At 49.0% G+C, this 22,545-nt stretch overlaps 1 protein-coding gene across 3 annotated transcripts in view; it reads left to right on the top strand.

The window, feature by feature from the left end:
* Window positions 1-16,062, top strand: part of zzef1 (zinc finger, ZZ-type with EF hand domain 1) — a 40,684-nt gene extending 24,622 nt beyond the window's left edge. For all 3 annotated transcript variants that reach the window (XM_079738249.1, XM_079738248.1, XM_079738247.1), the window contains exons 42-55: window positions 978-1,110; window positions 1,553-1,779; window positions 2,271-2,588; window positions 2,991-3,091; window positions 3,447-3,579; window positions 3,954-4,139; window positions 4,513-4,686; window positions 5,400-5,543; window positions 5,926-6,094; window positions 6,549-6,647; window positions 7,109-7,274; window positions 7,735-7,885; window positions 11,054-11,125; window positions 12,709-16,062. In XM_079738249.1, the coding sequence (XP_079594375.1) occupies window positions 978-1,110; window positions 1,553-1,779; window positions 2,271-2,588; window positions 2,991-3,091; window positions 3,447-3,579; window positions 3,954-4,139; window positions 4,513-4,686; window positions 5,400-5,543; window positions 5,926-6,094; window positions 6,549-6,647; window positions 7,109-7,274; window positions 7,735-7,885; window positions 11,054-11,125; window positions 12,709-12,789 (2,154 nt within the window). In that variant the 3' untranslated portion in view covers window positions 12,790-16,062. The remainder of the gene's footprint in view (window positions 1-977; window positions 1,111-1,552; window positions 1,780-2,270; window positions 2,589-2,990; window positions 3,092-3,446; window positions 3,580-3,953; window positions 4,140-4,512; window positions 4,687-5,399; window positions 5,544-5,925; window positions 6,095-6,548; window positions 6,648-7,108; window positions 7,275-7,734; window positions 7,886-11,053; window positions 11,126-12,708) is intronic.
* The last annotated feature ends 6,483 nt before the right edge of the window (window positions 16,063-22,545 follow it).

Genomic DNA, 22,545 nt, shown 5'->3' with positions numbered 1-22,545 from the left:
GACCGGGTGGGTTAACAACGAGATAAGCGATTATGATTGGCTAAGGTTGAGTCATGTTTCATGGTAGCCAATCGGAGCCAGTTTTTTTACACTCAAGCCAGGACACGCGCCACACACACACACGCACACACCAAACAGATTCGATGAAGCAGCAGAAATGGCGAGTCCGGAGCAATCCAATGATAAGTTGGCATTTTCTGTAGTATTCGGCAGATGTTCCACAGCCTTTGCAACCAAGCAAATTAAAATTCAGTTGGAATTATATCAGGGCCTTGAATGGGCAGTTCAACCATTTAACACATTAAGGCCAAGTGAAAACTGCTCAGAAAAATCCAAATTCTTTGACATATAGCAACTTTTTTTTTTTTACAGTAACACAAATAGTTACTTTCCCTTGTAACTAGTTACTTTTATTATGGAGTAATTCAGTTACTAACTCAGTTACTTTTTTGAACAAGTAGTGAGTAATTATAACTAATCACTTTTTTAAAGTAACGTTCCCAACACTGCATAACAGTCATCCCAAAAAGATAAGGAAAAAAGTCAATGCTCGCAATATTAGAACGAGTAAGAAAAAGAGACAAAATGAGTGTTTAGAGACGGTTGTATAGGTGGGTGTGAGCGGGATGTGCTGATCTGTTTTTCGGGGGGAGTTCAACTGAGAGGGGTCAGCCATGGGGACGTTGTAGGGAACAAGTGGTTTTAACGACACAGCGTCAGGCTGGCTGAGCTTGTACATTAGGTAGGGCTGTGCAATTAATCTAATTTTGATAGTAATTTCGATTTTGGGGTCAAACGATCTCCAAACTAAGATAATAGCGGGGAAACGATTGTTATTTTAAATTGTTTTAAGTACATTTATTTTATTCATTAAATGTTTTATTTGACCAAAATAATCCTAACTATGATTTTTGTTTTTCATAATCGAGAGGCCCTGACTGTAGGTGTGTCTATTCCCTCTGGTCTGCGCCCCCCAGGTGCTGTGCATGGGCACCCAGTCTGTGTTTGTGGACAACGCCAACGAGCAGCACCACATGATCCTCCTCAAGCACTTCACCGAGAAGAACCACGCGGCCGTGGTCGACGTCAAGACCCGCAAGAGGAAGACCGGTGAGGGAGAGGGGCCGCTGGGGCTGCTGTCAGCTGGAGCCCGGCTCACTGCTGTATTTCCCTTTGATTATTACCTTCCTCATTTGCTGTCTTACTCCCTTGCTTTTTGTATTGTCTTACTACCTTCCTTCTTTTCCTTCTTTTCTTCTTTCTTTCCTTCATTTCTAATTTCTCCCTACATTCTCTCCGTCATTTCTTATTTCCTTCCTTCCTTCTTTCCTTATTACCTTCCTTCATTTCTTCCTTCCTAACCATCTTCATTCCCTTTTTTCCTCTCCTCCATTTCTTCCTCACTCCCTTTATCTCACGGCTCATTTTCTTCATCCATCTCTTCCATTCCTTTTCCCGTATTCCTTTCTTCTCTGACCCACTGAAGGAAGCCATGTGACCTAAACACACGACAACCTATCAACCTACCTCCCCCCCTGTCCCCCTCTCACAGTGAAGGACTACCAGCTGATCCAGCCCCAGGACTCCAGCTGGGCCGGCCTGCCTGCCCAGGCGGAGGGCCAGCCGGCCCACAAGGCCCTGATCAGCCGCTACCTGGACAGCTTCATCTCCATCATCAGCCGCCTGCTGCAGGGCAGCCCCGACCCTGGCTCCCCGGACGCTGTGGAGGCCTCCTGGGTCCTCTCCCTGGCCCTCAAGGGCCTGTACAACACACTCAAGGTAGCGCGCACACACACACACACGTGTTCACTCACACACATATACAGGGGTCCGTGGATCTGCGACCTGCGGCGGTCCGATATACAGTATCGGTCACTTTTATCCAAAGCTTTGGATATGCTTTTTGTAGCATGGGTGGTGGTTCCAATGAAAACCGCTGACCATGGCTGTGTTAACTCCATTCTCCACCTATTGTGCTGGACAGCACCACTTGTCATCAGTTAATAAGCTTAAGTTTACCAGTTAGTTTTCTTTTTCAGATATTCTGGGATGGTCCCCATTCAGTGATATTCAGTGACTTTATGTAGAAGCGAACGATACCTTCGACTTTGTAATCATAAGGACAGCGGTCTAAAACATCGCGTTTAGAACCGTTTCGCTTCGGCGGTGATGAAAACCGTCCCTTTTTTCTTGAATCGTTAAACCCCATGACCCACGGCGCCCCCCGCCGCCCGGTGCTGAGCCAGAAGGCCTCTCTCTTTGTGTTGCAGAAGCGGGGCGTGGAGGAGGCCCAGCAGGCCATCCAACGCTCGGGCCTCACCCAGCTGCTGGTCAGGAAGTGCAGCAAGGGGACGGGCTTCAGCAAGCTGTGGCTGCTGCGCGACCTGGAGATCCTCTCCGTCATGCTGTACTCCTCCAAGAGGGAGATCCACTCCATGGCCCAGGACCCCGAGAGGGACGAGCGGGACCCGGAGCCCGACCGGGAGCAAGACTCGGACCACTCCAGCTGCTGCACCGAGGAGCCCCGGGACCCCAGCCGGCCTGACCCGCTGGAGGGCCTGGACGAGGAGACCAAGATCTGCTTCCAGGTGAGGGGACCAAGGGGGCCACTAGGGGTGGATGGTCCACCGTAGCCGTTAGTCTTCTGATCCTGCATTACCAAACACCTCACCCTCGACAGTAAGAGCCCCCCGTCAGAATGGAGTGTGGGGTTTGAGAAAGTAAATAAAGTGACAGACAAAGACGGTCAAGACCAAAGCATTTTATAATACTGTGAGCGCAGACTCTAACCGTTGAGCTGTACAACACCAGGAAAGATATGGTGCAAAGAGTGATGGAGCGAGTCTGTTAATCCACTAGTGGAGATAAGCTGCATGGGAGGCTGTGTGTGAGAGTTTAACTTTTAATGTTGTTACCCTTCACAAGCATTAACGACACAAGCCCAACCCGAATTGTACATCTCAGTCTCACCGTGCTGTGCTGGGTTCCAGATTACCCACGATGCTCTGAACGCACCGCTTCACATCCTGCGGGCCATGTACGAACTGCAGATGAAGAGGACCGACTCCTTCTTCCTGGAGGTGCAGAAGAGGTGGGCAGCGCCTTCCACACGAAGCTCAGTCCTCACTCACACACGCACTCACTCAGTCAGTCCGCACCTATCCACCTACTCACTGATTCACTCAGGCCTCATTCACACACGCACTCACTTACTCACTCACTCAGTTCGCAACCACCCCACTCACACATAAACTCACTCGGTTTTTCCCCACCAACCCACCCGACCACTCACACACAAACTCACTCACACACGCACGCACTCAGTGACTCACTGAATCCCCCAGGCCTCGACGCCCTCTGTTCTCTCAACTTAACCCACGAGACCACCCACCCACACGGTGGACAAACACACACGCTGACCAGCTCCCCGCTCCTGGGTGCTCTAGGTTTGACGGGGACGTGATCAAGACGGACGAGACCATCCGCACGCTGGCCCAGAAGTGGCAGCCCAGCAGGAGGCCTCGCTCAGAGCGGACCACCAAGGCCGTGGACACGGACATGATCGTGGTGTCGTGCGTGGTGAGAGGCTCCTCTTAACAGCCGTCCACTGACTGACATGCGTCCGCCGATAGACTCGACCGTATATGGACTTCCCTGTAGGTTGGGAATGATCACTAGAGTCGGATGGATTAGTTGATTGATTGGATAAGGGGATCGGAATCAGTTGAAAATGGGGCAGTTAGCAACAGAGAAAATGCTTTTATTTAGATTTTGTTTTAAATATCCGTCTTAATAGATTTGTAACACATCGTTATATAACGGTTTAAGGATGACTGGATGGTTATTTTCCAACAACAACTTTAAACAAAATGGTTGACCTTGCAACCTCAATTTGCCACGCCCACCTTCACCACAACCCCCCCCCCCCCCCCCTCCCTTCTCCTCGTCCCCAGGCCAAGCCCAGCCACTGCGAGCGGGCCACGGAGGAGATCAACCTGGTGGCCCAGAAGCTGATCACCAGCTCGGAGGGCGACCTGCAGCTGAGCTACGCCAAGCAGCGCCGCACCAAGAGCTCGGCCCTGCTGCACAAGGAGCTGGACGCACGCAGCAACCGCGCCGTACGCCAGTACCTGGTCAAGGTATTGCCATTGTGTTGCATATATCTATTCTACGTAACCACTGAACTCTTCTACATCGGTACATATTACGCATAAATATTCTTATCTCGCATTTTTGTATTACATGTACAGTATTCTATTTAATTTCTAGTTATTATTCTTTTTGTATTTTATTGTAATTATTTCATGCCCAGTATTCTATTTTGTTACAAGTTTTTATTAATATATTGTTTATTTGATTCAAATTATTTAATGTCTAGTTTGTGTTTCTCATACACTTTCTTCTTTTGTATTGCAATGTTGAAGGAGCCTGAGACTCAAGAATTACATAGCCAGCGACTGCTGCAGTAATTGTTGCTGCAATTGTCAATTAACCATGTTGAACGTTGACCAGGTGAACCAGGCCATCGCCACGCTGTACGCCCGCCACGTGCTGGCCGCCCTGCTGGCCGAGTGGCCGGCGGGCCAGCCGCTGAGCGACGAGGCGCTGGAGCTCAGCGGCTCCTCCCACATGGCCTACATCCTGGACATGCTGGTGCAGCTGGAGGAGAAGACCCTGTGGGAGAAGGTGAGGCCCCGGGGGTTGGTTGGTGGGGTGGTGGGTGCAGGTTGGGGCCCCGGGGGTTGGTTGGTGGGGTGGTGGGTGCAGGTTGGGGCCCCGGGGGGGTTGGTTGGTGCAGGTTTGGGCCCCAGAGTTGGTTGGGGCCCCGGGGGTTGGTGGGTGGGGTGGTGGGTGCAGGTTGGGGCCCCGGGGGTTGGTTGGTGGGGTGGTGGGTGCAGGTTGGGGCCCCGGGGGTTGGTTGGTGGGGTGGTGGGTGCAGGTTGGGGCCCCGGGGGGGTTGGTTGGTGCAGGTTTGGGCCCCAGAGTTGGTTGGGGCCCCAGGGGTTGGTTGGTGGGGTGGTGGGTGCAGGTTGGTGCCACGGGGGTCGGTTGGTAGTATAGACAGTGTGTTTTCAACGTCCACGCAGTTTGACTTTGCCTAACGATTTCCACCAAACTTTTTGCTTTCTCTAGTTTTACCTTTTTCTTTTTTTTTGATTACTCTTTATGATTAATATTAAATATTTTTTTCCTCCTTTTTTTAAAACCAATTGCCCCTCGAGGAACAATTACAGAATCTTGTATTTCATTTTATTCGTATCCTTATGTAGAAAATAGCCAAGATACCGACTATAGCAAATGATAAAGATGCTTTGCATATTATTCATTGAAAGTATAATGAGTGTTTTCAATTTTGAGTGTGCCGTTGTCCCCCGTCTGCGCTGTGTGCGTGCCCCCAGATCCTCCAGAGGGTACTGAAGGGCTGTGGCCAGAGCATGCTGTGCAGCCTGTCCCTCACCGCCTGCCAGTTCATGGAGGAGCCAGGAATGGCCGTCCAGATCCGGGAGTCCAAGCACCCCTACGACAACAACACCAACTTCGAGGTACGGAGCCCATTTCCATTCCATGAAAGCTTCTCACAATGTCTATTTTAAATCAGAACGAGTGCGAGACAACGAAATACTAGTTCAGCAACCGGAAGTGCACAGGAGTGCATGCGGTAGAGGATGATGAAAAATGATGGATGGATCAGCCTGCCAGGCCTACCCAGTGGACCGTACCAACTGGTCGGCTGCTCTGTCCATCAATCATACACCTGGGTGAACGCTCCCATCTGTGACGTCACTAAAGGGGTATATTTTTAAACTGCCTTGTGAAGGCTTATCAAATTCCCCCCTTTCAACACAAGATAAAGGCCTTGTGTCTCTGAAGCGATGGCCGCCGTCGTTATCCCTCACACTGTTCCCGCTCCACGTGTTTTGACAGGATAAGGTGCACATCCCGGGAGCCATCTACCTGTCGGTCAAGTTCGACTCGCGCTGTCACAGCGAGGAGGGCTGTGATGAGCTCATCATGTCCAGCAGCGCCGACTTCCTGCAGGACCTGCACACCTTCAGCGGCTCCCCGCAGAAGTGGTCCGACTTCGAGATCCCCGGTACGGAGTAGACCGGGAGGACGGGCGATCGGGGTCCTGTTGGGGTGGTTTTGTTCTGGCTTCCGACTCAAGTCAAGTTTAAGGTTGTGTTTGACTCGTTCATAGACATCGAAGGAAAAGGGTGCCTCGAGTTTGGGGGTGGGGGGGGGGAGGTTGTAGTTTGGTTACTGACAAACTCACTAAATGAATTGTTCCGTCTTCATTTGGACCTTACATAGTTATGTGAATCCAACCAGCCAACTTGCAATATTGTTCTCATGATTAAACATTAGCGGGTTCAGAATTTACATTTTAATGGTTGCCAAAAGCGAATGTTTTCCGCGCAAAAGCTTGGCCTCGGGTCCCATCAAAACCAACCTGTTCATGCCAAAGATATGTTGGGCCAACTCAACTCACTAAGGGCTATCAAAGGAGTGACAACCATTGCTGTGTGTGTGTGTGCGTGTTCCCACAGGCGACACGCTATACTACAGGTTCGTGGCAGACATGAGCAACACGGAATGGGGCTACAAGTTCACGGTTACCGGAGGCCACAGGGGACGCTTCCAGACAGGTAGGCTGGCGTGCACACCGGCCTTGCGTTTCTGTGTGACACCGCCCAACACACAATACTAGAAAGACCAGGGATGAGAACGGCGACTCCCACCTTAGCCAATATTGCAGATGTTACAGTACACACTGTGACCCTGAGGTCCAATGCTCCTTCTGCCAAACAGATTGTAATGACAAATCCGGGATAAATATGCATGTTCTCCTGCAGCTCACGTTTCTGATAAGGTGAAAAAGTCAAAATATGTAAACTAAACTATAAACACAGTTATTTATGATAACAGGCCATGATAATAATCGATCTATCTTACCACCTCACCATATCAATCTAGTAGTGTAGTAATGTGCATCCGTTTCTTAAGTAACTTGTCAAAATTCACAATACTTCAATGAAATACTTATTCTTTGTTATGGCGGCTGATCTCAAAATCTAAATTTGTATCGGGCTTTGTTCCTCTCAACCAGGCTTTGAGATCCTGAAGCAAATGTTGGCTGACGAGGCAGTGCTCAGTCACCTGCCACTGTCTGACATCTGGGAGTGGCAGGTGGGCGTGGCCTGCCGCCAGACGGGCACCCAGCGTCTCAAAGCCATTCACCTGTTGCTCCGCCTCCTGCAGTGTCAGTCACAGACGTAAGCCCCGCCCACCTTTTCTCCGCCCTCTATTATCTCTCTCCGCGCGGTGAACACTATTGCGGCTCGATGTCCCTGTGCCTGCCCTCTATAAAGGAAGCCTGCTGGGACCATGTGTCCACATTGGTTTGGCTAAGGCTTTGCACAGCAGCCAATCCTGATAGTGGCCATGGAGAGGACTTATGCAGAGATTTGCGTAGAGGTCCACTCCCTGTCCTAATCACACGCAAACCCACGCACGCACACACACATGCGCACGCAATCCTGCCTCAAACCTCCTCTTCTCTTTCTTTTGTGTGTGTGTGTGTGTATATGTATTTGCATGTGTGTGTTTTGTGTATTTGCATGTGTCTGTGTGTGTATTTGCGTGTGTGTGTGTGTGTGTGTGTGTGTGTGTGTGTGTGTGTGAATTTGTCTGTGTGTGCGTGCTCCTAACTGCCGTTCCGTGACGGCGCTGCAGGGCCTGTGAGCTGATGCTGCTGCGGCCGCTGTGGCAGCTGTTTGTCTCCATGGAGACCACTCTGTGCCAGGACCCGGCGTGCATCACGGTGCTGTTGCCCCTCCACCGCGCCCTCACCGAGCTCTTCTTCATCGCAGAGTCCAGGGCCACGGTGAGCGCACGCACACACGCACTGTTTATATGTCTGTGGTTTACATTCACACGCTCACTTTTGTCTTGCATATAAACACACGCACACACGCATACATGTTTTTCAACATTCCATGAAAGCTTATTGTCAACCAGTTCCTGGAAGCCTTGACCTTTCCCCTGCCGCGCTGACTCACCTGGTGGGAAGTGAATGTATTGATCGGGTGTAAATGTTAAGGTTTGAACGGGAGCCAATATGTGTGTGTGTGTGTGTGTGTGCGTGTGCGTGCGTGCGCATGCAATACTTCAGTTGTTGGTTTGGAAGAACCAAATCGTTCTTGACCTGTACAGGGGGTTGCACAGTATCGGGGTGAATGATCAACCTAATTAATGATCAACACGATAATGAATGATCAACAAGCACAGATCTGCGTGGGTGCTTAAAGCGACGCCCTGGAGAGAGCGCCGTGACTCCTCCACCCAGTCCCGCGTGTGGCGGGCTGTGTCGTCGGTTTCAGTGTCTCTTCATCAGTGATGTCGGCCAGTTGCGTTCGCTGTAGGCGTCCCCAACCACCAGGGGGCAGTAGCGATGCTCTGGAGTACGGAGACGGTGGAGGGCCGTTTGGGGGTGGTGCTGGGGTGGGGTGATTTGGTAAGCTCTTAGCATCAGCTACAGTGTCGTCCTACGCTGGCCTGTGTACTCTTCCGCGCTCACTGAAAGTCCCGTCGTTCAGTTGAATAAACGAACAAACTAGGCTCAGGGAACCAATGGAATGCTTATTCATCTCTGAAATGTAGAAATGTTGTGACCATAGCAACTTGGCAGGAGTGAGGCATCACAAAGAGTGATGTAACATCATTTGGTGGGTGGGAACGGAGCGGCTTCTTTCATAGCCGTGGTTCTGTTTGCTCCGACGCGAGACAAAAGCTAGGGGCTCATTCATCCAACCACACTGTGTACCTGCTGCCATTGGCCCGTCTGCGCCCCGCCCAGCTAGGTGTGCTAGAATACACTAAAGTGTCTCACTATACCGTAACTTTAAAATAAAGAGATCGCAGAATCTAGGTATCTTTGTTGAGAAAAACGAGTATAACTCATCGCCTTTCCTGTCTTGCCCCCCCCACCCTTTGAGAACACCGCCGTCACATTCGCACCGTCGGGCTGCGGTCGGCTCAGGATGTGGTGCAGCCGATTACGCTGAGCTCCGAAACGGGGACTGCCTGTTGTGCAATCTAGGTTGCGTTGTGCACCGCCGATGCAGTGCAACCCAGATCAAAGCAGGAGCCACTCTCCCCTGCAGTGCCGGGGCACCTCTCTCTCTTGCATCACAAGTTCCTCCTTCTGTTCGTCCTCCTCCCATTGGCTTCTTGTTATGACATCGGGTGCCAAGCGACTGGCCTCCAGTTTGACATTGAGAGAGTCGGTGCCCATTAGCGTACAGCCTGCTGCCAAAGGAGCAGACGAAAGTGAATGCCACCCGTTAATGTGCAATTGATAATGGTAGTGCCACTCATTGAGGCTAACGTTAAGGCGGTACATGATGCTCGTGAATGCTGATGTTAAAGTATTACGCATTCCCTGCTAATGCAGCTAAAGCAGTGTGTGCTACTTGTTTTAAAGCATTACCTTACATTATTATTACTTTTTTGCAGATGCTTTTATCCAAAGCTACTTACAATGAGTGCATTCAAACATGAATATACAACCCATCATAAAATTCATCAAATAAAGGAAACTGCTTCGAGTGCAGAACAGATGAGTCAGTCTGATGGAAGACGTGTAGGGTTTGTGATGACTTGATGTCATTGGGGAAGTCGTTCAACAATTCGTACTGCTAGTAGATGTCTACACTAAAGTATTGTTAAGGCTAACTCATAAGCATCACTCGCTGCTTGTTAAGGCTAACTCTAGCATCGCTCGCTGCTTGTTAAGGGGAACGCTAAAGCATCACTCTCTGCTTGTTAAGGCTAACTCTAAAGTATCACACGCTGCTTGTTAAGGCTTACTTTTAAGCATCACACTCTGCTTGTTAAGGGGAACGCTAAAGTATCACGTCCGCTTGTTAAGGCCCACTCTAAAGCATCACTCTGCTTGTTAAGGCTAACTCTAAAGCATTTTTTGCGCTGCTTGTTAAGGCTAACTCTAAATCATTACTTGCTGCTTGTTAAGGCTAACTCCAAAGTATCACGCACTGCTTGTTAAGGCTAACTCTAAAGCATCCCTCTCTACTTGTTAAGGCTAATTCTAGCATCACGCGCTGCTTGTTAAGGGGAACGCTAAAGCATTAAAAACACTTGTTTACATATGATCTGGACAGGCAGGAGACGGGCGACTTGCTAGTTCTCTCTCGGGTCGCGCTGTGATTGGCCGCCGAGCGCTCCATGGCTATATTAGGGCTTTAAAGACTCAACAAGGACCATTTCAAAACCATGAGCCCGGAGGGTTAATGCCTTCCAGATTTAAATCATTCTTTGTTCCCTGCTCTCGTCTTTGCGTCTCCGGTACGTGGGGGCCAAGTGCCTTCCAGGGCCGGGCCCTCAGAGACGACGTGAACCTTCTGTCCCAGGAAGTGCAAGTTATATTTAGGGTCTCAGGCAGAGTGTACAAATTACCCAAGGATGTCATGTTCCCACCCCCCCCCCCCCCCCCAGACCCCTAACAGCCCCCTGGCATAAACAGTCCGGGGTGCCGCGAGACGGATGGCGTAACGGCGCTCTGGACTGTGTCTCCGTCTCCATAAAAGCTCAGTTTGAACGGCCCTGCGACCCAAAAAAAAAAAACAGTTGGCCCCTTCCCGCTCTTATCTGTGCCCCCCCCCTTCTTATGTAACCTGAAGCATGTCCTCCGTCTTCTTGGTTGATTTATATATAATTTGTATGGGGTTTCATTCCGAGTGGCCCGTTCCCTGCACATTCCATAGGGTCAGGGCTAAACGGAGGGGTCACCCGGGATGGAAAATATTACGGTGGAGAGGAGGGGGGGAGGGCGGGGGCAGGGGGGGGCAGGCCTCGTTCGTGACGTCTGGAGCTATTCCTTGGAGCCCCGAGCACGTCACCCCACCGAACCAGCAGCTGGATCGAGGGGATGGAGAGACGCGTGATGGCGGCTCGTTTGTCGTCATCGTTGTTGTTGTTGTTTTTGTTGTTTGTTGTGCTGTGAGCTTACGGCGTTCCCCTCTGTGCTCCTCAGGCTCAGGGCATCCTCCAGGAATACCTGCTGGCCATGACCACGGACCAGCAGCTCCTCAATCACACTGCCATGGTAAGAGCCCCGCTGATGTCGTCCTTGTTGTTGTTGTTGTTGTTGTTTATGTTTGTCATGAGGTCACACTCTGCGGACAGATCCGCTGACTAGGCGTGAGCTGTGATGGGTAAGGTCCCGCGTGGACACAGGGAAGGAATGATCAAGAAGGTTAGGGATTTGCCTGCAGTGAGCTGTCTCCCTCTATATCTGTGTTTACTCCCCCTATCCCTCTCGTTCGCCCCCTCCCTCTCTCCCGTCATCCCCGCTGCACCTATCATCACGTGGTGTGAGCAATCTGCAGCTCACCTGGCTCACCTCAGTGAATCATCCAGCCGGACACACACACACACACACACACACACACACACACACACACACACACACACACACACACACACACACACACACACACACACACACACACACACACACACACACACACACACACACACACACACACACACACACACACACACACACACACACACACACACACACACACACACACACCTCACATCGCCTTCCCTTCATGTTCCCCCACTTGTTTGGAGTGTGTGTTTGTGAGGTGCACTCAGGAAGGCTTGATGCATCTGGTAATTACACCCCGTTATGGGTTCAGGGGCCGCGGGCGTCCCCTCCACTGAGGACTGCTGGTCCCTGCAGCATCCAGGAGTCACCAGCCGGTGTGGGCGGGGGTGTTGACGGTGGAGGGGTTTGGGGGAGACCGGTATGCAGAAGACAGAGTCACTTTGTCTGCACTGCAGTGGTGGTGGTGGTGGTGGTGGTGGTGGTGGTGGTGGTGGTGGTGATGATGATGATGGTGGTGGTGGTGGTGATGACATACCTTTTTTGAAGATTGTGTCTGATCATCCTGCTGGAAGCCAAGGGTCACCTTGATGTTGAGGCGTGTTCTGCAGCTCTCTCTCTCTCTCTCTCTCTCTCTCTCTCTCTCTCTCTCTCTCTCTCTCTCTCTCTCTCTCTCTCTCTCTCTCTCTCTCTCTCTCTCTCTCTCTCTCTCTCTCTCTCTCTCTCTCTCTCTCTCTCTCGTGTGTGTGTTAGAACCTAGTATTCTGATGAGCCCAATTAACCTAAAATGGGCCAATTGGCTGTGCAGAAGTCGGACTCGGTAAGAGATGGAACCCCCTTCATCCCTCCGCCGCATTGTCGTCGTGCCTCCCCGTCCCCCCCAGCTCCCCTCCCGAGTATGGCTCTCCAAAACTAAGGAGCACGTTCCGTTTCTGCTCTGTTTACCACGTCGCCATGGTAACGAGCATCAACTCTGAGGAAAAGGACAGGGCTGGGCTACCCACTGTAAGAGGGGAAAAAAATGTAAGAAAGAAATCTAATGACACCAATGATTTGTTGCAGAGCTCCATCCCATTACTTCACAGAGGACATGGAGGCAGTCACGCTGTCTCTATCTCGGTGGAATGGCTTTCTCAGCCAATCGCTCAACTCTCTCACCTGTGGACTCCTTCTTCTTTATGTATCCTCTCTTTCCTCCCCGTCGCCCCCCCTCCTCCTCACTCTCACTGTATTGGCCCTGCTTGATTTATATTGTTCTATTTTCTCTACCCCTTTTTATTTTATGTATTACGCAGGCACTGAAGAACATTGCGGCCATCAGCCTCGCAATCAATTACCCGAATAAATCGACCAAACTGCTCAGCATGCCCTCCTGAGCGAGCCAGGGCTGAGGAGCGCAGCGAGAGGCGGAGACGGAGGGGGAGAGGGGGAGAAAAAAAGCCTGAAGGAAAACCCATCTTGGCTCAGACGGCTTATTTTGATGGGAAGTGAAGCGATGGACCGATACACTCTCTCTCTCGCTCTCTCTCGCTCTCTCTCTCTCTGTGTGTCTCTCTCTCTCGCTCTCTCTCTCGCTCTCGCTCTCGCTCTCTCTCTCTCGCGCTCTCGCTCTCTCTCGCTCTCTCTCGCTCTCTCTCTCTCTCTCTCTCTCTCTCTCTCTCCATTCTCCAGGACTCTGGTGCTGGTTCTAGTGGTGCTCGTGGTCCTGGAGCACTGTGTCTCACTGGTTCACCACTCTGTTCCCTGTCAATGCCTTAGGGGAATCCTACACGTCAGCAACGGGACCGATGGGGGGGGGGGGTCCGCTCATTTGTGGTTCCGCTCATTTGTGGTTCCGAAGAGGTCGTTTTTTTTTTGTCTTTTGTTTTTCGTGCTTGGAAGGTGCCGTGCGCTGTTTAGAAGAAAGTATGCCAGATTTGCCACTTGAGAAAGGAGGCTGTTCCCCTCCATGTCCCCTGTTACCTCCCAAACAGTGGCGGCATCGTTGACTTATGCAATACATCACGCCGACGGCAGGTCACCTTGGATACCCGGGACGGCCGGTCTCGGCGGAGGCGCCCGCAGCCTAGATATACGGCACGGGACGGTGCAGCAGTGTCATTAGTCACCGCGGGGAGACGGCGTGCTGGCTTACTTAGTCCATTTAGCTCCTTGGTCCTTCTAGCTCCGCGTAGGAGAGGCAAAGTGGAGCGCGTTGGGGTTTTATTTTGTTTTGTTTGAAAGAAAAGTGGATGGAACGACTTGAAGAACTTCCTTTACATGAGGATGGGTGGTGGTGGTGGGGGGCGGGGGTCTTAATAGGGTGGAGGAAAAAAACGCACATGCAGTTCAATTCAAGTGTGAGATGTGAAGAGCAATCAGGACTGGTAAAGCAATGCATGCTGGGTAATTGAGTTAAAGGCTATTGTGTCGTTGTGTCCTCAAATCTATAATGGCTAACTAAATATAGACCGTTTATTGAGGAACACAAAGAGGTTTAATTAAATTAACTCTTTGAGGACGGCTGGGGAACCTCGGTTCAAAGACGAGGGGAAGTTCTCAGAGGAGATTTCAATCTTTTTCTTGTTTCGAGTTCTTTGTTGTGTTGCAAGGTCCGGAATGTGATTAGAAATTGAGGATGGCAATCTAGTGAAAAGACTTTTAAAAAGTTTATACAAGTACCCACAACACTATGTAATCACAATTGATTCACTGAAAAACAAAAAAAAAAAGGTCTGTTTATCAAAACAAGTGGATGTAAAACACGAGCACCCCACGACCACCACCGACACCGGCGGAAGAGCTAATGAAGGATCCACTAATTGCTGGAGGGAGAGACGAAAAAAAAGGTAGACAAAGCCATATTTTAAAAGCCAAGCGTGTTTTGGTTGCATAAGCATTGGCCTACACAACACCTACGTGACCACATCGACTCACACGCTCGCTCCTCTGTCCACGCAGTGGGGTGCTGTTGGTGGGATTCCACGCCTCTCTACTCGTGGGTGACAATGACCTCTATTTTTATAATCCCGCCAACATATACGACATACACTCCATTTTCTCCACTAGGCCTGTGATTAAACGCAACGCCATTGTGTCTCATGAAGCTTTACTATTTATTTTTGACCACTATGAACACAATAGCCGTTCCTTTTCTTTGGTCAATGAGGAAAACTCTGGAGCCACATGCAGCAGATATCTGAAAATACGCACATTTGACCACGGCTGGGCGACAGTTTGTTGGAATCTCACTTCTCCCGTGAAGTGTCATCACCTTGTGTGTGTGTGTGTGTGTGTGTGTGTGTGTGTGTGTGTGTGAAGAAACACTCTCGCGTCACAGTGTCCTCTCTAAAAACATGATATGTATGTAGAGTACCTAATCACTCAAACTAAAGGACTTGGACGCTACCAAACACTAGTACTACACGAGTGTTTGCTATGTTAGATTCTGATTGGATGGTCGTTCCACGAGTTGTGTTTCACCTGTGAGGGTGCAGTCTCTGGAGTTTGATTTTGGTGTTTGGTTATTTATTCTTTGAAAGACTGTTTGGTTTTGGGGGCAAGGAAGATGTTTCCCACTGTCCTGTTTTTATTTATTTTATTTTCACTTGGCCGGCCCTTAAAAATCTCTTAACACTGTGTCACCGAAAGGGAATCCCAATTCTTTTTAGTTTTTACTCCATTTCATTGAAATGCATTAATCAGATGACTGCTTATTTACACTTAACAAAAATAGTTTGATGCCAAAGAGCCCCCCCCCCCCCCCCCTTCACACACACGCAGGAGAAACCAAGCTAAACCTAACCCTCTGCCAATGGGTCGGGGCCCATCTAAAGCCCACTTCCGCCATTGGTCCATAGGAGACCATGGGTTTTCTGTTTCTGTTTACACTAGCGTCAGTGCCAGAACATGATGGCAGTAGGACATTCTCCAAGGGAACTCCTCCATGACAACCACGCCCTCCCTTATCTCTCTCTCGTTTCCATCTCTCTCACTCTCTCATGCACTCTCTCTCTCTCTCTCTCTCTCTCTCTCTCTCTCTCTCTCTCTCTCTCTCTCTCTCTCTCTCTCTCTCTCTCTCTCTCTCTCTCTCTCTCTCTCTCTCTCTCTCTCTCTCTCTCTCTCTCTCCAGCTCTCTCTCCCTAATGCACTCTCTCTCGCTCTTCTCTCGGTCTATCCATCTCCCTCATCTGTCTCTCAGAAGTTAGCTCAGCAATGCCTCACATACCTACCATGTGCCTATACACAGTTAACAACAATGACACGATCCTAATTTGAGTCTCATGTTATTGTTGAGAAAGTCTTTGATTCTATTTAAAAATAAAAAAAAGATAACTATTTTGTTTGATTAGAGCATTTGTGTTTTTTTTCATTATTTTTTTTCAACCTTTTTACTATTTTAAGTTGAACGTTTAATTTTTTTTATGAGGATGATTTTTGTTCCGGACTGACTCTGATTTGAATGTACAAATATGTGAATATTGTTAATTGCACATAATCCAGGAGAAAGGTCTTTCATATCAACCCTTACAAATATCAATTTTAATATATTGGTCAACCAAGACAAGACTTTTTTTTTTTGAATTTGTATGCATGGCACATTGAAAGGACGGCATATGTTTTGCTTGGTATGCAATGTGATCAATTTCTAATAAAAAAAATGAAAATACTGAGTTGGTTTCGTTTGGTGCTTTCTTGACTTCTGTGAATGTAAGTAAAGATATTTAATTAGGTTACTCTGTGACCGCTGTATGAATTAGAGTGGAAACATGCATATACATGCAAGACTGTTATCATATTCCAATGTTCCTCCTCATATACAGTGGGGCAAAAAAGTATTTAGTCAGCCACCAATTGTGCAAGTTCTCCCACTTAAAAAGACGAGAGAGGCCTGTAATTTCCATCATAGGTAAACCTCAGCTATGAGAGACAAAATGAAAAAAAAAATCCAGAAAATCACATTGTCTGATTTTTTAAGAATTTATTTGCAAATTATGGTGGAAAATAAGTATTTGGTCAACTACAAACCAGCAAGATTTCTGGCTGTCACAGACCTGTAACTTCTTCTTTAAGAGGCTCCTCTGTCCTCCACTTGTTACCTGTATTAATGGCACCTGTTTGAACTCCTTATCAGTATAAAAGACACCTGTCCACAACCTCAAACAGTCACACTCCAAACTCCACTATGACCAAGACCAAAGAGCTGTCAAAGGACACCAGAAACACAATTGTAGACCTGCACCAGGCTGGGAAGTCTGAATCTGCAATAGGTAAGCAGCTTGGTGTGAAGAAATCAACTGTGGGAGCAATTATTAGGAAATGGAATACATACAAGACCACTGATAATCTCCCTCGATCTGGGGCTCCACGCAAGATCTCACCCTGTGGGGTCAAAATGATCACAAGAACGGTGAACAAAAATCCCAGAACCACACGGGGGGACCTAGTGAATGACCTCCAGAGAGCTGGGACCAAAGTAACAAAGGCTACCATCACTAACACACTACGCCGCCAGGGACTCAAATCCTGCAGTGCCAGACGTGTCCCCCTGCTAAAGCCAGTGCATGTCCGGGCCCGTTTGAAGTTTGCTAGAGAGCATTTGGATGATCCAGAACAGGATTGGGAGAATTTCATATGGTCAGATGAAACCAAAATAGAACTTTTTGGTTAAAACTCAATTCGTCGTGTTTGGAGGAGAAAGAATGCTGAGTTGCATCCAAAGAACACCATACCTACAGTGAAGCATGGGGGTGGAAACATCATGCTTTGGGGCTGTTTTTCTGCCAAGGGACCAGCACGTCTGATCCGTATGACGGAAAGAATGAATGGGGCCATGTATTGTGAGATTTTGAGTGAAAACCTCCTTCCATCAGCAAGGGCACTGAAGATGAAACGTGGCTGGGTCTTTCAGCATGACAATGACCCCAAACACACCGCCCGGGCAACGAAGGAGTGGCTTCGTAAGAAGCATTTCAAGGTCCTGGAGTGGCCTAGCCAGTCTCCAGATCTCAACCCCATAGAAAATCTTTGGAGGGAGTTGAAAATCCGTGTGGCCCAAAAACATCACTGCTCTAGAGGAGATCTGCATGGAGGAATGGGCCAAAATACCAGCAGCAGTGTGTGAAAACCTTGTAAAGACTTACCGAAAACGTTTGACCTCTGTCATTGCCAACAAAGGGCATGTAACAAAGTATTGAGATGACCTTTTGTTATTGACCAAATACTTATTTTCCACCATAATTTGCAAATATATTCATTAAAAATCAGACAATGTGATTTTCTAGATTTTTTTTTTCATTTTGTCTCATAGCTGAGGTATACCTATGATGAAAATTACAGGCCTCTCTCATCTTTTTAAGTGGGAGAACTTGCACAATTGGTGGCTGACTAAATACTTTTTTGCCCCACTGTACATTTTCTTTGGTTTATCCTTACATCATGTCCGTCAGACCGTTTTTTTCCTTCATCTTTTACTAGCTTTATCTTTCCGTCTCGACTCCAGAGGTTGGGAACCCTATGTTTCTGACTTAGCCCTGTGTGTGTGTGTGAGCGTGAGCATGCACGTGTGCGTGTGTGTGTGTGTGTGTGTGTGTGTGTGTGAGCGTGAGCATGCACGTGTACGTGCGCCTGCCCACCTGTCCACTCCTTGACTGTGGGGGTCTTGGGTACAGCTCTGATGATCGCCGTGGCGGTAATAACATCAGATGGAGGAAGTGTTCAATGAAGGCTCCGGATGATTCAGTGGTATCAAACCCCCACACTGCAATGAGTCAGCTCCCATCCCTTCGCTCTGCCACTCTCTCCCTCTCTCCCTCTCTAGCCACCTCTCCGTCTCCCTCTCTATATACTACCCTCTCCTCACTCTACCACTTGTTTTCTCTTTGATTCTCTCGCCCTCTCTCACTCTCTCTTCGACTCTTTACCTCTATCTCACCACCTCTATTTTTCATGCGCTAGACATTCTTTCTATCGCTCTCTCTAGTTCTAACTCTCCTTCAGCCCCCCCTCTATCTCTAAATCTTTACCGTTCTCTTATCTGCTTCACTCTCCATCAGTCTCACCGTCTCTCTCTCCTCTCCCCCTCCCCGTCTCTCTCTCCTCCCTCCCTCTCCCTGTCTCTCCTCCCTCCCTCCCTCTCCCCATCTCTCTCCTCTCTCCCTCTCCCGTCTCTCCTCCCTCGCCCTCTCCCCGTCTCTCTCCTCCCTTCCTCGCCCTCTCTCTCCTCTCTCCCTCTCCCCAATCTCTCCCCTGTCTCTCTCTCTCTCTCTCTCTCCCCGTCCCTTTCCTCTCTCCCTCTTTCTCTCCTCCCTCCCTCACCCTCTCCCTCTCCCGTCTGGCTCTCCTTCCTCCCTCCCTCCCTCTCACCATCTCTCTCCTCGCTCCCTCTCCCCGTCTCTCTCCTTCCACCCTCGCCCTCTCCCCCATCTCTCTCTCCTCTCCCTCTCCCTGTCTCTCTCCTCCCTCCCTCTCCCTGTCTCTCTCTCCTCCCTCCTTCTCCCTGTCTCTCTCTCCTCCCTCCCTCTCTCTCCCTCCTCTCTCTCTCCCCATCCCTCTCTCCTCTCTCCCTCTCCCCCATCTCTCTCTCCTCTCTCCCTCTCCCTGTCTCTCTCTCCTCCCTCCCTCTCCCTGTCTCTCTCTCCTCCCTCCTTCTCCCTGTCTCTCTCTCCTCCCTCCCTCTCTCTCCCTCCTCTCTCTCTCCCCATCCCTCTCTCCTCTCTCCCTCTCCCCCATCTCTCTCTCCTCCCTCCCTCTCCCCCATCTCTCTCTCTGCTACTGCGCACACACTCTGTTTCCCTCAGAGTTCAGGAAGTAGCGCGAGGAGAGCCTGCATACGCCAGAGGCTTCGGTGGTGATGTCATCGCAGTGCGGGGCAGGGGGGGTGTCCTCCACGGTCCAACACCCACTGACTGATTTATTTACTGTTCTGTGGAGAAGAGAGTATTCAAGTAAAAAGAAAGAATGGAAGGTATTTCACAAGCCCGTTGGCCATAGCAGAGCATTGAATACGAAAGGTGATAACCCATCAAAAAGCCATTTAGATATATATAAAATTATTTCAAACCTTTCTTTGTCATTGGCCCACTACAAATTATTCAAATAAGGTTATAATGGACTTCTATAATATGGTAATGCGCAACATGGTGGTATTTAACTCACAATGGTTATATGACAACAACACAGAACACTCATCCACCCACTTGCCTAAATTAAAAGCGTGGCTACTTGTTTCCCTTGTTGCGTGTTAGAGTCTTCTGCAGGACAAGAGGAGCAGCAAACATTCCTCTCCTGCCGCCGCCCCCTGCTGCCTTCTGAAGTGTTATCTTCCATATCCTCCCAGAGACTCATGGTTGCAGCGTTGAGCAGACACTGGATGATGGATTCACATTCACACACTTTCCTTTTCAACATTGCGATTTCACGCAAGCCTTCTTTTAAATTAGCTTTCAATCAATTCTGCTGCCTATGTGTGTCGTTTTTGATTGTTCGCGGTGGCTGTGCTCCGCATCTTCCAACTGCAGATCTCGCTGTCTTCCCCTCTCTCTCTCTTTTTGTCCTCTCGCAGACAGCGAGACTGTCTCTGTCTTTCTCTCCGCATGACACACACACAGCCAGAATGAAGTAATGCTTGCTGGTGTAACAACCTGGACGATTCTTGAAACATTCAGCTTCAAAGTCCTCTCAGATGTGGAGCCAGCAGGACTCAACAGATGGTGTGAGCTGGACTTTTCTGTCCCCTCTGTCGTCGTCTTCTTCTTCTTCTTCTTCTTCTTCTCCTTCTTCTCCTTCTTCTCCTTCCTCTTCTTCTAATGAGACCTACTTTCCTCCTGCACACCTGGGAGTGGTGGGGTCACCCCACCCGAGGGTTGGGAATAATTGGGAAGTTTAAATAACCCAGGAGGACTAAGACACGCCGTCTCGCTCTTCTTCCCACTGTAGGTCTGCATTTAGAACCCCCCCCCCACACGTGCTACCCAGCAGTTCATTTCTCGCCTGTCTCGTATGTGGGCTGGGGAGCAGGCTGTGTGCATGCCTCCTCCTCGCAGTCACACGTGGTGAACAAATAGTCGTGCTGTTTCAGACCACCGTTGTGGAAACTCAACACTTGGAATTTTAGAAGGGCTTTCCATGAACACAGAAAGCGTTGCACCTCGATCACCTGGGGCTGGTTAGTGTAATGGGTAATGGTGTTCCACTCCCAGCCCAAAGGTACTGGGTTTGATGGACTCATACCTGCCTCTCATTAAGGTGCCGGTCTGGGATGGGACATCTTGCTCAGACTGTAGAGTAGACTGACCAAGATGTCCCAACTCAAATCTGCCCCTGAATTACACAAATTCACTTTAGTGAATTTACTGCAAGTCGCTCTGGATAAAAGTGGCAGCAAAAGTATTTAAATGGCAATATTAAATTACTGCACACAAAATAATAATTGAGCAGAATTGTCTGACAGAATAACAAGCCAGATCATGTGAATACTTATTGGGGTATCAAACACACAGTAAATCCAAAGAGTCCTACTTAGTAAACATACCATGTGATCAAATATGAAGGGCTTTAACTTGTTTCCCTACACCCTGTCTTCAGGGAAGACAAGGTAAACAGATATTGCGGCGTTTTGTAGGTTCAAGGGTTTGGTATGTTTCCTGGGGCCTGTATGCTACTACAGTACGTGTTTCATGTTAAGGATGAAATCCATTTTCCGAAACAATGATAAAACTGGTTTATCCAACAGAATGTGGGGTCCTGTATCAGACTATCTTTGGAATAACGATGACTAGTAGGTGTGACTCATTGCTGTGAATATTGTGTGTGTATGCATCCCTTTGTGGTTTAATAATTATTTTTATTTATTATTAACTTTTACTTGTGAAAGAGGAAGAAACCGCAATGTTCAGATGTGTTACTTGTTCTACAAATCGTGTTGAAAATGAAAATATAAATATATAAAAAAACGGATGAAATTAATAACGGCAAAATAATAACATGGCGGTGATATCTTTTTTCTAGATAAATCTCAAGCAAACTCAAGAACACCTGATTAAAGTGTGGAGTATCGCAATGCAGAGACTCTGAAAGGTAGAAAGAGCTGTAGTAGCCCTGGGTGTTGTTCCTTGTTTACAGTGGAAAATCCCCTGCAGACACGTGAATCCCACAGTAAAGATCAGCAGAGGAACAGCCTTCAGGGAGACTTCAACTTCAGCTGGCTCACACCCATCCCTCCCTCTCTGCCTCCTTCTGCTCCCGCTCTCCTCCTCCCTCCCCTCCTCCTCTCTTCTTTCTAAGAAGCTTTGTTTTTCTGTGTTGCGTCGTGTTTGATTCTCTATAACCCTCTTACACTTTTTTTGTAGATGGCAGTCAGCAAGGAGGAAGGGGGGTCAAGAAATAAAACTTCCATCAGCTGTCGTTTCATCTTTCTGTCGTGCACTCACCCGCTTTACTTGCATTCTCGCACGCTTTCTCTCTCCATGCATATCTCTCTCTCTCTCTCTCTCTCTCTCTCTCTCTCTCTCTCTCTCTATCCCTCTCTCTCTCTTCCCCACCGCTGCCCACGCAAGTTGAAACCAGCCTTCTGCCTGCCTTGAAGACATGCACTTCCCTCTCTCTTACTCTCCATCCTACTCTCTCTCTCTCTCTCTCTCCCCATCCGTCCTGTGTTTCATCAGACAGGATAGAGCAGTAGCTCCTAGCATTAGCATCTTCTCACCTTTTTTTTTCAGAGAAGAACTGGTTGACATGAGGCAGTCTGACGCTACACGAGGCAGTTACTCATAACAGTGTCCTTTCAGCAAGTGACACACACATACACACACACAATTGCAACAGATGGTTTAGGGTGCCGAAAGGCCATTGTGTGTGTGGGTTTGTGTGTGTGTGTGTGTATGTGTGTGTGTGTGTGTGGACCAACACAGCATGGGACTAACATAATGCAGTGGGACACAGCCCGCAACGACAGACAACCAGACAGAGTAGAGCTACAGATCTAAGCCCAGATGCTTCAACATCTGGCCAGCCACCCTTTACCACCCCCACCCCTCGCCCCAAACGCACCCCCCCACACACACGCAAAAACACTCACGCAGGTACACACACACATACACACAAACACACGTGCGCCCACACGCGCACACACACACACACACACACACACTCAT

This window comes from Pollachius pollachius (genome assembly GCF_949987615.1).
Source record: "Pollachius pollachius genome assembly, chromosome: 6".
NCBI lineage: Eukaryota > Metazoa > Chordata > Actinopteri > Gadiformes > Gadidae > Pollachius > Pollachius pollachius.
The sequence above is the reverse complement of the archived record's forward strand: the minus strand, read 5'-3'. Positions and strand labels throughout refer to the sequence as shown.